Genomic DNA, 17,463 nt, shown 5'->3' with positions numbered 1-17,463 from the left:
AATTTTGGACCGAAGGAAACCAGACCGATGGGCTATACACACGGTCGGTTTGGTGAAACTGAACTTCGGTTCATTCTCATTGGTTTTGTCCGACCGTGTGTACGCGGCCTCACAGGGGTGCTACAATGATCGGCTTTTATTTATTTATGTAAAATCTTTATCCTAAAAAGGAAAAAGAGAACTGCTTGTGTAACTGCAGCTTAAACTTGTTAGTGTATCTATATCTCCTAGTACATCTAGGGCCGTCTTAATAGCATCACAGGCTCCGGGGGCAAAGTAATGCACTGGTCCCCACCAGCTTGCCCCAATTTACACACCTACTTTCCAGAAATAAAGTATAAATAGTTGATAGAATTAAACATACCGTATTTATCGGGGTATTGCGCGCTCCGACGTATAGCGAGCACCCCTAATGTTGACCCGACAACCTGTAAAAAAACATTTTATTACGTATATCGCGCACCCACGATTTTCCCCGTATTTTAAGGGGAAAAAAGTGCGCGGTATACGCCGATAAATACGGTATATTCATTAGTACTTTCAATAAAATCGATTTTACAATTACATAAAGCAAAGACTAGTCAACACAAATGGCACAGTATGAGAGGGAGGGATGCAGAAGGGCACAACACTGGGATCAGAAGGGCACAACACTGGGATCAGGAGGGCACAACACTGGGATCAGGAGGGCACAACACTGGGATCAGGAGGGCACAACACTGGGATCAGGAGGGCACAACACTGGGATCAGGAGGGCACAACACTGGGATCAGGAGGGCACAACACTGGGATCAGGAGGGCACAATACTGGGATCAGGAGGGCACAACACTGGGATCAGGAGGGCACAACACTGGGATCAGGAGGGCACAACACTGGGATCAGGAAGGCACAACACTGGGATCAGGAGGGCACAGTATAGGTTACGGGACGCTTCCCGGGACACGACCATATTGAGACAGTTTAGCATTTTTTTTACAGCTGTGTTCTGTTTCATTTTAGATGCTCCTCGAAATCCTCAGATCCATTGTTTGCAACCAAAAGGTACTAATATTTATTTATTATAATGCATGTGGTCATAGCTCCCAACTGTCCCCGATTTCGAGGGATTGTCCCTGATTTGGAGAAATGTCGCTCATTCCTCCTCATTTATCCCTCATTGTGGTCTGATCTATATAGATGTGTGTAAAATGCACTTTTTATCTATCAAAAAGTGTTTCCCAGCGCTAAACCTTTCATCTGATTTCTAAATTGCTGCATTTGTAAATTCCAAAAGCCAATATAAAGGAATAGTAGTGGTAAAAATAGCTTTTTTTGGTTAATTCTCCTTTCACATATTTATTTGTAAAAAAATTGGAAAACCATTTATCATTTTCCTTCCACTTCACAATTATGTGCCACTTTGTGTTGGTCTATCACATAAAATCTCAATAAAGTACAGTTGAACCTCAGATTACGAGCATAATCCGTTCCAGGAGAATGCTCTTAATTCAAAATACTTGTATATCAAAGCGAGTTTTCCCCATTGAAGTCAATGGAAACGAAAATAATTTGTTCCGCATTGACTTCAATGGGATGCAATACTGAATGTGGCTAGAGGTGGGGGGGAGCGCCAGAAAGCGCCGAAAAGGCAGAGGACACTTTGGCTCGTTTCCTGCGCCCCCGTACCTCAGGCCAAATTAGGTACTGCAGGCCAATGTTTGGCTTTTCTCTGCTCCTGCGCCCTTGTACCTCAGGCCAAATGAGGTACTGCAGGCCTATTTAGCTTGAATTCTGCTCGTCTTGCGCAGGGGTCTTCAAACTATGGCCCTCCAGTAGTTCAGGAACTACAATTCCCATCATGCCTAGTCATGTCTGTGAATATCAGAGTTTTACAATGCCTCATGGGATGTGTAGTTCTGCAACAGCTGGAGGGCCATAGTTTGAGAATCCCTGGTCTTGCGAGTCTACACTTGCAAATCGAGTCAGAATTAAAAAAAAAAAAGTTGCTCGCTGTAACGGTCACCACCGTTTACGACCTTCCATCACATCCAAGACAGCTTATCGACACTCCAACCAACAGGACCCGATCCATTCCTTTTCCCCAGAATCAAGACGAGACACGCAGCTCTGTACTTGTTCCAAAATGAAGACTCCTTTAATGGTGCACTTAGCTTGCTTATATGCAGTACACAGGTTACAGAAATCACAGGAACAATCAAACTGTCCCCACCCACACATCACACCTTGGGGGGCTTCAATCACATTATTTGAGCTAATTACTAAACATTCTAGACATGTCGGCGCCGGCCTATAATTATCATGATCTAATCACTGCACATTCCTTCATTAACAGAACTCAAACAAAACACCATCACACAATGATCTCTTCTCAATCCACATCCCAAGACAGACGTTCTGTCTCCGACAAGTACATTCCACACATAAACAGTATTTAGCATACATAATTAGAGGTCTGGGAGCAGACCTGGATTAACACCTTTACACAAGGACAATGAAATGTCTAGGAGTAGATGCAATTAACATCTTTCAAAAGAATGTGTCCCCACATTGAATAGCCAACAACTTGTGATATCTCAAGACATCCTGCAAACATGAATTATTATTAATGTCCCATCTCATGTAATACATGAATTATGATTTATTAGCCACCCTATGCCCAAAAGGGGCACAGGGTAAACTTAGACCCAAGAGTTCTTAGGGCCGCTGGCACAGGAGTATCCCCCATCCCTCAAAAGTCTCTGGGTGTCACGGGTCATCCTGTTACACTCGCAAATCAAAATGCTCTCAAACCAAGTTACTCTTAAACCGAGGTTCCACTGTACATTTATGTTTTTGGTTGTAACATGACAAAATGCAGAACATTTCAAGGGGTATGAATTCTTTTTCAAGGCACTGTAAACACAAATCGGCACATTTGAACATTGCCGCTGACCATGTAATCTTCTTGAAAGATGTAACGGATAATATGGTCAATGGCTATCCATGAATGTTTAATGGTATGAGCTGATCAGTATCTAAGTCTAAAAAATGTCTTATTTCTTTCACCATCCAGACTGCCCCATTGATGGGAATAAAACAATTTATATCAAAGAAGGATCCTCCCTTTCTCTACAATGTGCTGCGGAAAGTTTGCCACCAGCGACATTGCAGTGGACAAAATCGAACAAAAATCAACCAAAGGTCAACACAAACCAAAACCAACCAGAAATCAGCTTTTCAAAGATAGTGCCCAGTGATAATGGATCATATATTTGCCAGGCCAGCAATAGTCTCGGGAATTCATCTGCCACTGTTACCATCAAGGTGACCTGTACGTAGAAAAAAAATATATATATATATTATTATTATTATTATTATTATTATTATTATTATACTGTATGTGGTTCCTGTCCTTTATTCTACTGATTTAAGGGAAACTATACCACTCTCTAACCATATACAGGACCGATCCTAGGCAGGGTGCACAGGGTGCATTGCACCCAGGTGCCTGCAGAGGTGGGGGGCGCCGAACATCTAACAGACTCTCTAACAGAAGCCCTCTCTGTGTCCATCACAGAGGCCCCCCTCCAGGTCCCAATAAAGTACTCTGCTGTATTTTGTTAATTGTTAAGAGATCATGTAAGGATCCCAGGTTAATGAAGACTTCGTGGGGGAGCATTTCTGTGGTTGAGTCATTGCCATAGAAACATTTGTAAAGGGGAGGAGTTAGTAAAATGACGACAGAAATATTTCTGCACCCAGGCGCCTGTGACCCCAAGATCGGCCCTGACCATATACATATATATTTTGGCCTGAAACCATAATGTTTTAACCACTTACAGACCGCCACACGCCGATATATACGTCGGCTGTTTGAAGAGGGATATCTCGGTTATGGTAGCAGCTAGCTACCATAACCCAGGTATCCTCGTCTTTAGCCGGCGGTCCGGTTTCCGATAATGGTGGTCTCTGCGGTGGCGGGAGAGGGGCCCCCTCTCCCGCCGCTCTCCCCTGCCCTCCGCCACTTACCGGAGCCGTCGGTAGCGGCGGAGGCGAACGGGTCCTGTCCCTGCCTGGGTACGGAGACGAGTGAGGGGAAGATGGCCCCCACCTGTCTCCATACCATAGCAGGGTGGAAGCGACGTCAAAACGTCACTTCCGCCCATAGCTCTAAAAGGTCCATTTTAATTTTAATTTTTTTCAAATGACAAAATGTTTTATTTATTTTTTATTGCATTTTAGTCTAAATATGAGGTCTTTTTGACCCCAGATCTCATATTTAAGAGGACCTGTCATGCTTTTTTCTATTACAAGGGATGTTTACATTCCATCTCCTGTATCATGTCCACAGTCTCTGACCATCTCCTGTCTACAGTTCCTGACCATCTTCTGTATTATGTCCACAGTCTCTGACCATCTCCTGTATCATGTCCACAGTCTCTGACCATCTCCTGTCTACAGTCTTTCACCATCATGTTCACAGTCTCCAGAAACATGTCTCCAACAACTATATCATGTTCACAGTCTCTGACCAGCCCTTGCATTAGGTCCACAATCTCTAACCATCTCATGTGTCATGTTTACAGTCTTTAACCATCATTTTTATCATGTCCACAGTCTTTAACCATCTTTTTGTATCATGTCCACAGTCTTTAACCATCTTTTTTTATCATGTCCACAGTTTCTAACCATCTCCTTTATTATGTTTACAGTCTCTGACCATCTCTTGTATCATGTCCACAATCTCTGACCATCTCCTGTCTACAGCCTCTCGCCATCACAAGTATCATTTACACAGTCTCTGACCATCTCTTGTATCATGTCCATAGACTCTGACCATCTCCTGTATCATGTCCACAGTCTCTGACCATCTCCTGTATCATGTCCACAGTCTCTGACCATCTCCTGTATCATGTCCACAATCTATGACCATCTCCTGTCTACAGCCTCTCGCCATCACAAGTATCATGTCCACAGTCTCTGACCATCTCCTGTATCATGTCCACAGTCTCTGACCATCTCCTGTATCATGTCCACAATCTATGACCATCTCCTGTCTACAGCCTCTCGCCATCACAAGTATCATTTCCACAGTCTCTGACCATCTCCTGTATCATGTCCACAGTCTCTGACCATCTCCTGTATCATGTCCACAATCTATGACCATCTCCTGTCTACAGCCTCTCACCATCTCCTGTATCATGTCCACAGTCTCTGACCATCTCCTGTATCATGTCCACAATCTATGACCATCTCCTGTCTACAGCCTCTCACCATCTCCTGTATCATGTCCACAGTCTCTGACCATCTCCTGTATCATGTCCACAATCTATGACCATCTCCTGTCTACAGCCTCTCACCATCTCAAGTATCATGTCCACAGTCTCTGACCATCTCTTGTATCATGTCTACAATCTATGACCATCTAAGAAAAAAATCATTTTTTTAATTGCGCTCCGTCCCACCGAGCATACGCATAAGTGAGCAGCATATGAAAAAGGGGTTTAAACCAAACATGTGAGGTATCACCGCGATCGTTGTAGAAAGCGCAATAATTCTAGCCCTAGACCTCCCCTGTAACTCAAAACATGCAACCTGTAGAATTTTTTAAACGTCGCCTATGGAGATTTTTAAGGGTAAAAGTTTGTCGCCATTCCACAACCAGTCGCAATTTTGAAGCGTGACGGTATCAATTTACTTGGCGTAACATTATCTTTCACAGTATAAAAAAATTGGGCTAACTTTACTGTTGTCTAATTTTTTGGATAAAAAAAAGTGTATTTGTTCCAAAAAAAGTGCACTTGTAAGACCGCTGCGCAACTGCGGTGTAACATAAAGTATTGCAACGACCACCATTTTATTCTCTAGGGCAGTAGTTCTCAACCTCCTAGTGCCGTGACCCCTTAATAAAATTTCCCAAGTTGTGGGGACCCCTAACAGTAAAATTATTTCCGTATTGTGGGTTGTCAGCACCCAAGGCAAGACAAGGATTTTCCGCCCCTAACCCATGGATATTTAGCGCTCCCTGAGTCCCTTCCACTTGTACAGTATTAAAAAACCTTATGGTAAATTTTAGTATGTACCACTCTCTCTTTTCTCTCCTTTCTTTCCCTTTTATCTCTCTCACCTATGCCAAAATCTGAGGTCTCCTCCAGCCCCTCCCACTTCACATCCCTCACCAGTTAGCTGACCTCTACTCTGTGTCCCCCAGCCATGCCGTGAACTGAATGGGCGGCTGCGAAGAGACTGAGTGGGCGGCCTGGGGCTCCAGCAACAGCCCAGCTGGGTGGGCACAGGCTCCAGGGACAGCCCGGGTGGGGGGTTGCAAAAAGACTGGGAGAGAGGTGCGAACTTCAGGAACAGCCCAGGATTCGGTGACTCCTGGCAAATCATCATTTGACCCCCGAAGGGGTCCTGACCCCTAGGTTGAGAACCACTGCTCTAGGGTGTTCGAAAAAAATGTATAGGCCCAGATTCTCAAAGGACTTACGACGGCGTAGCGCCATGTACGCCGGCGTAAGTCCGAATGAGAGCCGTCGTCTCTATGCGGCTGATTCTTAGAATCAGTTACGCATAAATTTGGCTAAGATACGAGTCTCTTACACCGTCGTATCTTAGGGTGCATATTTACGCTGGCCGCTAGGTGGCGCTTCCGTATATTTCCGCGCTGAATATGCTAATTAGCTAGATACGCTGTTTCACGAACGTACGTGCCCCCTCATAAAGCAGGGGTAAGTCATGTTAGGTATGGACGTCGGAAATGCACGAACAGCGTCGGATTTTACGTCGTTTGCGTAAGTCGTCCGTGAATGGGGCTGGACGTAAGTTACGTTCACGGCGTCTAGGCATTGAGCGGGCGTAATTTAATTTGAAAATTTGACGTGATACTGACCATGCGTGCGCATGCGCCGTTCGAAAAAAGCGTCATTTACGTGGGGTCACGCTTAGTTTACATAAAACACGCCCCTCTGTTCCTCATTTGATTAAGGCGCGCTTACGCCGGCACATTTACGATACGCCGCCGTAACTTTAGACGCAAGTGCTTTGTGAATACAGCACTTGCCTCTCTAAGTTGCGGCGGCGTAGCGTAACTACGATACGCTACGCCCGCTTATATTTACGCCTGTCTACGTGAAGCTGGGCCATAATGTTTGGGGGTTCCAAGTAATTTTCTAGTAAAAAAAAAAAATATTTTACTTGTAAACAACAAATCTCAGAAAGAGGTTCGGTCCTTAAGTGGTTAAAATACATTTTCAACTTTTTTTATTATATTTTTCACACATTCTTTTTTTTTTTTTCTAGTTGGTCCCAGGTCTGTTTTAGGGAAAAATTCCACCTGCAAGGAAGCAGTACATCATATAGAATGTTATTGTATCATTGAATCATTTCCAGAGGCCAACATTCACTGGAAGATTGATGAGAAATCCTACAACACCTCCGATAAACACATCCACATTTCCACTTCTAGAATAGAAGCAGAGACCAATAGCACGCTGAGCCTTTCGTTTAACCAGAAGGATGTCCCGTCTATAGAATGTATAAGTTTTAATCAGTATGAAAAATTTGAGCTACGTTTGCTTAGTAAGAAGTGTAAGTACTCGCCTCCAATTTTTTACTTTTAAACTTTCTTTGGAAAATGGAAAATTTATGGGCAGATCAACATAATAAAGGTGAGGCCATTTGGAAAAAAAAAAACTAAACAAAAATGAAACCACAAATAAAAAGGCGCTGATGGATGGGAAGCAGCTTGGACAACCTCGTAAATATTAAAGAACAAGTTCATTAAAAGTGTGACTACTAGCTATTTCAGTGGTGGGCACATTTTGTGATATGGGGGCCCACTAGGGACAGCAGACACACAATAGGAGATGATAAGACACTATGGACATGATACAGGAGATGGTCAGAGACTGCGCACATGATACTAGAGACAGCGGGAGACTGTAGACAGGAGATGGTCAGAGATTGTGGACATGATACAAGAGATGGCCAGAGACTGTGGACATGAAATGATGGTGAAAGACTGTAGACAGGAAATGGCCAGAGATCGTGGACATGATACAAGAGATGGTCAGAGATTGTGGACATGATACAAGAGATGGTCAGAGATCGTGGACATGATACAAGAGATGGTCAGAGATTGTGGACATGATACAAGAGATGGCCAGAGACTGTGGACATGATATGATGGTGAAAGACTGTAGACATGAGATGGTCAGAGATTGTGGACATGATACAAGAGATGGCCAGAGACTGAGGACATGATACAAGAGATGGCCAGAGACTGAGGACATGATACAAGAGATGGCCAGAGACTGAGGACATGATACAAGAGATGGCCAGAGACTGAGGACATGATACAAGAGATGGCCAGAGACTGTGGACATGAAATGATGGTGAAAGACTGTAGACAGGAAATGGCCAGAGATTGTGGACATGATACAAGAGATAGTCAGAGATTGTGGACATGATACAGGAGATGGTCAGAGACTGGGGACATGATACAGGAGATGTCCAGAGACTGTGGACATGATACAAGAGATGGCCAGAGACTGTAGACATGATACTAGTGATGGTGAGAAACTGTAGACAGGAGATGGTCAGAGATTGTGCACATGATACAGGAGATGGTCAGAGACTGTGGACATGATACAGGAGATGGTCAGAGACTGTGGACATGATACAGGAGATGGTCAGAGACTGGGGACATGATACAGGAGATGGTCAGAGACTGGGGACATGATACTAGTGATGGTGAGATGCTGTAGACAGGAGATGGTCATAGATTGTGGACATGATACAGGAGATGGTCAGAGACTGTGGACATGATACAGGAGATGGTCAGAGACTGTGGACATGATACAGGAGATGGTCAGAGACTGGGGACATGATACAGGAGATGGTCAGAGACTGGGGACATGATACTAGTGATGGTGAGATGCTGTAGACAGGAGATGGTCATAGATTGTGGACATGATACAGGAGATGGTCAGAGACTGCAAACATAATAAAGGAGATGGTCAGAAACTTTAGACAGGAGATGGTCAGAGAAAAAACTCCTATGGTCCAGCCTGTCCCCTATGATCCTTCTGGTGCGGGTGCCCGTGTGTGTGAGAACAGCGGAGGGGAGGAGCAATGTAGAGTGTACGGCGGCTATTGGAGAAGCTCTTGGCAGGGGATACCAAGGAGCGGCTGGGTGTCAGCAAATGTACCTGGTGCCCGGGAGAGCCCTGCTCCGATGGATTATCATGGAGGCCATGGAGAGGTGAGCAAAATCAACTGATCTACACTGTTCATGTAGGGGAGGGGGTATGATTAGTGCAGGAATCAGGTAGGTCAGTGTAGTAATCAGGTAGGTTAGTGTAGTGGTCAGGTACTGTATGTCAGTGTAGGAATCAAGTTGCTCAGTACTAATAGTGAAAGGCACTCAGTGAGTGCTAAAAGTTTGGGGGGGGGGTGCAAATTTCTTCCCTTGTCCCGGGCGCTGACAACCCACACTACACCACTGGCTGCATATATAATTTGAGGAAAATATGCGTATGAAATAGTTTACCATTTGCCAATAAAATAAAAATGTCCCCGGATTTTATTTAGGACTTGACCCCTGCTGGTGATCATTGCCAATGAGACAGAAAATGATGGAAAATCTAGATTTTTTTTACCTGCAATTAGAGCAAGAAATGAGGGAAAATCCTCCAGCTGGGATCCCTTTCCCTATAAGATCTCAAGCAGAATCCAATGCATCTGGAGTGAATGAGCCCTGAGACTTCAGAATGGGGGGGTTGGGGCAGTAGAAAAAAAAAATCTTAAGAAAAAGTCTTATGCAATGAACATTTTTTTTTTTTTTTTTTTTTAGCTTTGCCAGAAACGTCCTCATTGGGGATGATAGCTGCCGTGTCTGTTGTTATCGCTGTTTCAGTGATATTGGGAATTGCGTTTATCATATTACAGTACTCCAGGAGGTAAGTAGGCTTTCACCGTATCCTTCCATTAGCACTATTCATATATAACAAACACGTGGTTATTATAAACCGCCGTAGTAACATTTCAGTTCCTGGAAAGTAACCAGATCAGCGTCTTTGTGTTCGCAGGAGGAAGTTAAAGCAAGAAAGTAAAGACGAGAAGGATTTGACTTCTAACAGCCAGGACGCGATATACAGTAACGCCAGTGTATTCTGTAATGTAAGTAGAGTATATAGTACGTGACCTATCATTGTATGCAGGGGGGGGGGGGCTGGCAACCTTTAGTCTTGGAGACAAACACAACCAATTTGCCCCTTCATGTGCCGCCCCTAATCTACATGCAGGGCGCTGGACGCATGGATAGCAATGATTTTTTTTTGGAAGAACGTAATTAGAGCTCTAATTGGCTAAACCACTTCAATACCGGGCACTTTCGCCCCTTCCTGCCCAGGACAAGTTTCAGCTTTCAGCGCTGTCACACTTTGAATGATAACTGTGCGGTCATGCTACACTGTATAATTTCTTCCTACAAATAGAGCTTTATTTTGGTGGTAATTGATCACCTGCTAAACAAAAAATAAATAAATACCCACATTTTTGAAAAATAATAATTTTTTCTTTGTTTCTGTCATAAATTTTTTTTTTCCCCTTCACTGATGGGCACCAATAGGCAGCACTGATATGCAGAACTGATGGACACTGATGGGTGGCACTGATGGGCACTGATAGGTGGCACTGATGGGCATTGACAGGCGGGTGTGATGGGCACTGACAGGCGGCACTGATAGGTGGCACTGATTGGCACTGACAGGTGGCACTGATGGGCAGCACTGATGATGAGGTACTGATGTGTTACTGACAGGTGTTACTGCTGGGCACTGATTTGCACTGTAATAGGCACTAATTTGCACTGTGGTAGGCTCTGATTGGCACTGTGGTGAACACTAATTGGCACAGTAGTGGGCACTTGCTAACTTTATTATTGTGGCACTGCTGGGTACTGATTGGTAGACGATTGGCACATTTGAGGGGGCAATGCTGATAATCAATGTGCTGATTATCAGCACAGACCCCCCCCCCCCCTCTGACAGGGAGATACACAGATCGGCTCTCCCTGTCAGAGCGAACCGAGGAATGCCGTTTACCGGCACTTCCTGGTTCATGCGATAATCAGCTGTGATTGGTCACAGCTGATCACGTGGTAAGAAGACTCTGACAGAGGCTCCTTATCACGATCGGAGATGCGGGGTGTCAGCCTGAAATGCTGCACTCGCACGTGCCGGCATTTTATCCTGCTAGACGTCATTTTACACCCAGTTAGGATAACAGAACCACCGCCCGGCCATCAATATGCTATAGGCCAGGTGGGAAATGGTTAAAAAAGAGTGGGCGTGGGGTGCAGTGAGCCCACCCTGTTGTGTGACGTTAGAGAATTATAAATTCACAAATGCCTTCCTGTTTCTCCTCCCGGCCAATCAGGAAGCCGGTCCTGAGTCCCGATTGGCCGGGAGTCCTGAGACCCGATTGGCTGTGAGTCCTAACTCCTGATTGGCCCGAGAGGAGAATCGTCCGCCGGGACTCAAAGGAGACGCAGGGGGAGAAGCCACTACCTGGATGGGGTAAGAGCAGGGGCGGGCAATGGGCGATCGAGCGACGGAAGGGGGGGGGGGGCGGCGATTCATCGAGCAACAGGGGATGTATATATACATCAAATTTAAAAAATCCCATAATAATCCCTTACAGTATGTCCATATAATTCCATAAACATATATTTATATATTAGTGAAGGGTGGGTGATGAAGGACAACTGAACTTTTGAAAAAATTGTCTTTAATCACTTCCCACCATTCATTCTCTAGGTGCAACCCATCTCAAATAGCTAGATTCTGGTACATCGTCGTAACATTAGGCAGGCGTATCGTATTTATGCTACGCCGCCGTAAGTCAGAGAGGCAAGTGCTGTATTCACAAAGCACTTGCCTCCTAAGTTACGGCGGCGTAGTGTAAATGGGCTGGCGTAAGCGCGCCTAATTCAAATGAGGAACAGGGGGGCGTGTTTTATGTTAATAAACCATGACCCGACGTGATTGGCGGTTTTTACGAACGGCGCATACTCTTAAATTTACGACGGCGTAGATTCAGAGTTACGATGGCGTATCTACTGATACGCCGGCGTAACTGTATCTGAATCTAGCTAAAAGTCTTACCTTCCACCTTGAACCTCGCTATTTGCTGCCTTTAGTATAATAACCAAATAAATAACTTATCAACTTTTTTTTGTTGTTTTTGAAACAGAATGGTGAAATATCTCAGGAGATCCCAAATAAAAACATGGCGGATGACGATAGGACCGTATACATGAACTGCGAGGAGGTGCAGTACGCCAGCATCAATTTTGCAATGATGAAACCTAAACCCGGCACGGAGGTGACGGAGCCTGAGACCGAGTATGCCGTTATTAAGCCGCGTTGATGGAAGAGATTTAATCTGTAGGAATAATGTGAACGCACAAAGATGAGGTTATGGCTCGCCAATCATAGACTCCATTGGATGAAGAAAGAGGCACTGAAAGTGCCAAAGTTGGACTTCTAAATCTTGATGTTACGTTGTTAAAGTGGACCAGTACTCAAATGTTACCATAAAGCTATGAAAACCTCTCGACGTCCACATAACGCATACGTGCGTTGGCAAAGAGCGTGAGCTTTAACGTCAACACGCCACACATGTGCGGCAGAGCTTTCTTTGCTGAGAGCCTGCTCACCGAGGTGTCAAAGATGGCTCTCAGTCTCTACTAACAATTGGGAGCTGGAGGGACCAGCTTCCATTCATGTGACCTCTGTGGCAGACAATCACAGTGGTTTAATGGGGTTAACAATCTTTTTTAGATCAATAAAGAGCAGCGGCATTGCTAGGTCTGTAAAAGATCTGGGGCTAGAGGCCACAGTGGTGCTCACCAACCTTTTTGCAGGCCGGGGGGGGGGGGGGGGGGGGGGGGGGGGGTTACCCCGGTGGTAAGCAATTTTTTGTGGCCAATGGCTGGTGTTGGCGCTTCAATCTTCATGGTGGTTCAACTCACCATAATGCAGAATCAGTGGGAGCCCTGGGAGTGTCACTTGCCACATCTCTTGCCACCAAATGCTGCGTGTCACTTGCCACCATCGCCTGTCACCAGATGCCGCGTGTCACTTGCCACCATCGCCTGTCACCTGATGCAGCTTGTTACTTGCCATCGTCACCTGCCACTAGATGTGGATTGTCACTTGCCATATTTCCTGCCACCAGATGTGGATTGTCACTTGCCACTGTTACCAGGCACCAGATGTGGATTATCACTTGCCACCTGATCTGGATTGTCACTTGTCATGTCACCTGCCACCATTTGCAGATTGCCACATCACCTGCCACAATTTGCAGATTGTCACTTGCCACATCACTTGCCACGACACCTGCCACCAGATCTGGGTTGTCACTTGCCAACTGATGTGGATTTTCACTTGCCATGCCAGCCAGTGCCACCGGAGAGCCTCGGAAATACTTGGGGACAGCTCGGCTGAACTCAGAAACCCTTGAAAAGGCTCGGGAACGGAGTATTTCCAAGTTTTTCCGAGTATTTCCGAACGGCTCCTATTGGCTCCATGTATTGCCTTCCTACCACCTCCCATGGAAAGAACCTCATTTATCTTGCAACGGGAAGTGGTTCAACTTCAGGCTGACACATCGATGTCCTCAATTAACCCCACAGTAACCAAGAAAAACACAGTAGATCCTGCCTACAAAGGGAGGGTGAATCCCGCAATCGGGGGACACAGACGGCAATAAAAAATGGTCAGGGGTTCTAATCCCTCTCCACTCAAAGCTAAAGAAAACGTTTCGTCTTTAGTTATACTTGAATTCCTATAATGACATAGACACCAGGTATTATTTATTTGAAGCTGCAGAATTAAAAAATACTGAAAGGGGCTTTTTCTAATTACTATAAAAACTTAAAGCATATATGAGGTTTTAACCTTTGGGTTTACAAATACTTTAGTATTGCTTTATTATAGGTTTATGCTAATATTTGAGGACGGGTCTGCTTTAGGAAGGTCTTCCAAGCAAAATGTAGGCTTTTAATTTTGCTTTTGGATTCCTATTGGCTGCTAAAAAATAGGTTGTATATATTCTCTTGTATGTTATATAGTTACATAGATATTTATGTTGAAAAAAGGCACAAGTCCATCTAGTTCAACCAATGTATGCAATATTCTATTAACTAAGGGTCAATCAGAATCCTTAAAATTGTACAAAAAATGTTGATGTCATGGACAGGGGTACTGTAACGGTCACCACCGTTTACGATATTCCCATTCCATCGCCCACGACAGCTTATCGGACACTCCAACCATCCAACAGACACAATCCATAAGAATTCCCTCAGAGAGACGAGACATACGCTCTGTGTTCTGAGTCAAATGAATGACCTTTAATGGTATCTTAGCTCTCTTATATACGGTACAGGCATGTTTACAGTAATCAAAGGAACAGATGAACTCTCCACCCACACATCACACAATGGGGGGGCTTCAATCACATTCTTTTAGAGAATGACATTTAGAGAAGTTAATTTTCCCCCAGATGTCCGGACTCCGATACTAAGTGATTCACCTGCATAATACACATTTCCATGTCAGACGTTTTGGCACCGATTTAACATGACCTAATTACTACAGCTGAGAAGTCACATTCCTTTACTAAACATAATTGACATGCTAATTCCCTACCCCTGAAAGGAGACATCTGACCCTTAGGCCCCATACACACGATAGAATCCATCCGCTGAAAAATCCCAGCGAATGGGTTTCAGCGGATAGATTCTATGGTGTGTACAATCCAGCGGATCTGTTTCCGCGGATTTTTCTCCCATGCGATGGATTTCCAGCAGATAAATATTTGAAGACATGTCTTCAAATCTATCCGCTGGAATCCATCCCAACGGATTGATCCGCTGGTCTGTACAGACTCACCGGATCAATCCGTCCAAAGGGATCCCCCGCATGCGTCGTAATGATTCGACGCATGCGTGGAATTCCTTATATGACTGCGTCGCGCACGTCGCCGCGTCATCATCGCGGCGACGGCGCGACACGTCATCGCCAGAGGATTTTGGCGCGGATTTCGACTCGATGGTGAGTACACTCCATCGCATCAAAATCCGCGCAAATCCTCGAGAGGATTTATCCGTGGAAACGGTCCGCTGGACCGTATCCGCGGATAAATCCTCCCGTGTGTACGGGGCCTTAGACTGCTAACTCACAACACATATCTATCATCAATAGCATCTTCACACAAACAGTGTTATTAGCATACATAATGAAAAGGTCTTGGAGCAGACCCAATTAACACCTCAAAAGCATGTGTCCTCACATTGAAGGAGACACTCTCATTGACAGGTTGGGGGTCAGAATGAAATCACCTGTAATATGTCCAGATCTCCTGCAATACATGAATTAACAGTAATGTCCCATCTCATGTAATTTATAATTAATATTTCCCAGTCACCCTATGCCCAAAAGGGGCACAGGGTGACCCTAGACCCAAGAGTCATTAGTGACGCTGGCACAGGAGTACCCCCCATCCTTCAAAAGTCTCTGGTTGTCACGGGTCATTCCGTTACAGGTACCAAGGGTAAAGAGATGAGAAAATTGTGGGATAACGTTGTCCGTTGCATGTCCTCTGAAACTGACCAGCACGTTGGTAAATTATCGTGGGATCCTCTAGTTCTCCAATCTGAACACTGGTAACAACTGCACAAAACATGCACAATCAAATTTCCCACTGCTGCCGCCAGAAGCCAATGAAATCACCCTCATGGGGTCTCTTTAAAAAGTGGATGTAAGTCCAATTTTTTTTTATTTATTTTTTGATGTCACAATGTACAGTATAAGATTTCCTATCGTCTGTGCCCAGTCTTGCCACACAGAGTTAATCCAGCTCTGAGCAATCCTCTTTTACTTTTCAGTGAAATAAAACGGACTTACAGGGAAAAACCTTAGTCCGTTCCGCCCCCTTGCTGTGAGTGACAGGTTATTTTCATATCTCATGCACTAGCCTGGAGACAGGCGTTATTTTTTACTTCACACCTCCACTCCTTTTCTGAAGTCATGTGGTTACTTTTCTGGATGTGGACTGGATGTTAGTGATCATAGCAGATTTTAGTGTAAGGAATACACAGGAAAAAATGCATGTTGACAAGGGGAGTGTAGAGGTGGGCGGAGAGTCTACTGACATCACGACTCCACCCACCGAGCTCCAGACAACAGATCCACCCACAGAATCTGCAGTTTTTCAGTTCTTATAACAGACAGAGGGGAGACATTTGACAGATAAGGATACATGCAGGAGGCATCTCTATCCTTATAGATCAGCACTATGGCAGTAGTTTAGAAAGGATGAGAGCGGCTTTACATTCACTTTAACTGTAGCGAGAACCTTGTTTGAAGGCAGAGGAATGAGGATAGAGCCTGAAATACCACCAGCTGCCTCTAGAGGGACTTATCTAAAGTATAGTTGGCTGTACACACATAGGCAAATTTGCCTACAATCTGAAGCACTGTAAAGACTAAAGAGCAGCCAAGTAATTACCCAAATCGTTATCCTATGAGCTACCATTATTGTGTTATCACTTTTCCTGTTGCCACACACACCAAACATGCTACCTATGCAGGCCATAGATTATGCAATTGTCTTTCCTTTCATCACAGGTGGAAGGAAATACAATTTCTTGATTCCCCCATCAACACAATCATATGGTGCTGCTCCAGGTCGGTCCTCCGTCATGGTCCCGCACACAATTATTCCCATGGGTGAAAGCTCAGCTTATTGTACTGAAGCATATATGTTCACAAAAGTTCGGGCCGCTGCACTTTAACCACTTGCCGACCACCGCCAGTAGATATACGTCGGCAGAATGGCTGGTGTGCACAAAGCAACCTATGGGTACGTTGCTTTGAAATTCCCGCCTTGCGGGCGTCCGCGCAAGCTCCATGAACGTGCCCGCAGGACCCGTAAAAATGGGTGTCTACCAGTGTCCCGTGATCGTGTCATGGAGCAGCAGAACGGGGGGATGCCGTTGTAAACAAGGCATCTCCCTGTTCTGCCTAGTGACAGGACACTGATCGTCTTCTCCCTATAATCATGATCAGTGTTGTGTCACAGGAAGCCCAGCCCCCACACAGTTAGAATCACTCCATAGGACACACTTAACCCGCTTCCTCCTCCCCTAGTGGTTGAACCCTTCCCTGCCAGTGTCATTTACTGTACACAGTAATCAGTGCATTTTTATAGCACTGATCGCTGTATAAATGACAATGGTCCCAAGATAGCGTCAAAAGTGTCCGATGTGTCCGCCATAATGTCGCAGATAAAAATCGCTGATCGCCGCCATAACTAGTAAAAAAATAATTATTGATAAAAATGCCATAAAACTATCCCCTATTTTGTAGACGCTATAACCTTTGCGCCAAAACCAATCAATATACACT

General features: G+C 44.9%; 1 protein-coding gene across 1 annotated transcript in view; it reads left to right on the top strand.

The window, feature by feature from the left end:
- The window catches only part of LOC120915796 (sialic acid-binding Ig-like lectin 10), a 42,464-nt gene extending 29,864 nt beyond the window's left edge, over positions 1-12,600 (top strand). Inside the window, exons 7-12 of the mRNA XM_040326594.1 lie at positions 1,001-1,042; positions 3,054-3,311; positions 7,283-7,570; positions 9,837-9,942; positions 10,072-10,162; positions 12,239-12,600. Coding sequence (XP_040182528.1) covers positions 1,001-1,042; positions 3,054-3,311; positions 7,283-7,570; positions 9,837-9,942; positions 10,072-10,162; positions 12,239-12,415 — 962 coding nt within the window. The 3' untranslated portion in view covers positions 12,416-12,600. The remainder of the gene's footprint in view (positions 1-1,000; positions 1,043-3,053; positions 3,312-7,282; positions 7,571-9,836; positions 9,943-10,071; positions 10,163-12,238) is intronic.
- The last annotated feature ends 4,863 nt before the right edge of the window (positions 12,601-17,463 follow it).

Source organism: Rana temporaria, chromosome 10 (genome assembly GCF_905171775.1).
Source record: "Rana temporaria chromosome 10, aRanTem1.1, whole genome shotgun sequence".
NCBI classification, from domain to species: Eukaryota; Metazoa; Chordata; class Amphibia; order Anura; family Ranidae; genus Rana; species Rana temporaria.
This window is presented reverse-complemented; position numbering and strand designations above follow the sequence as displayed.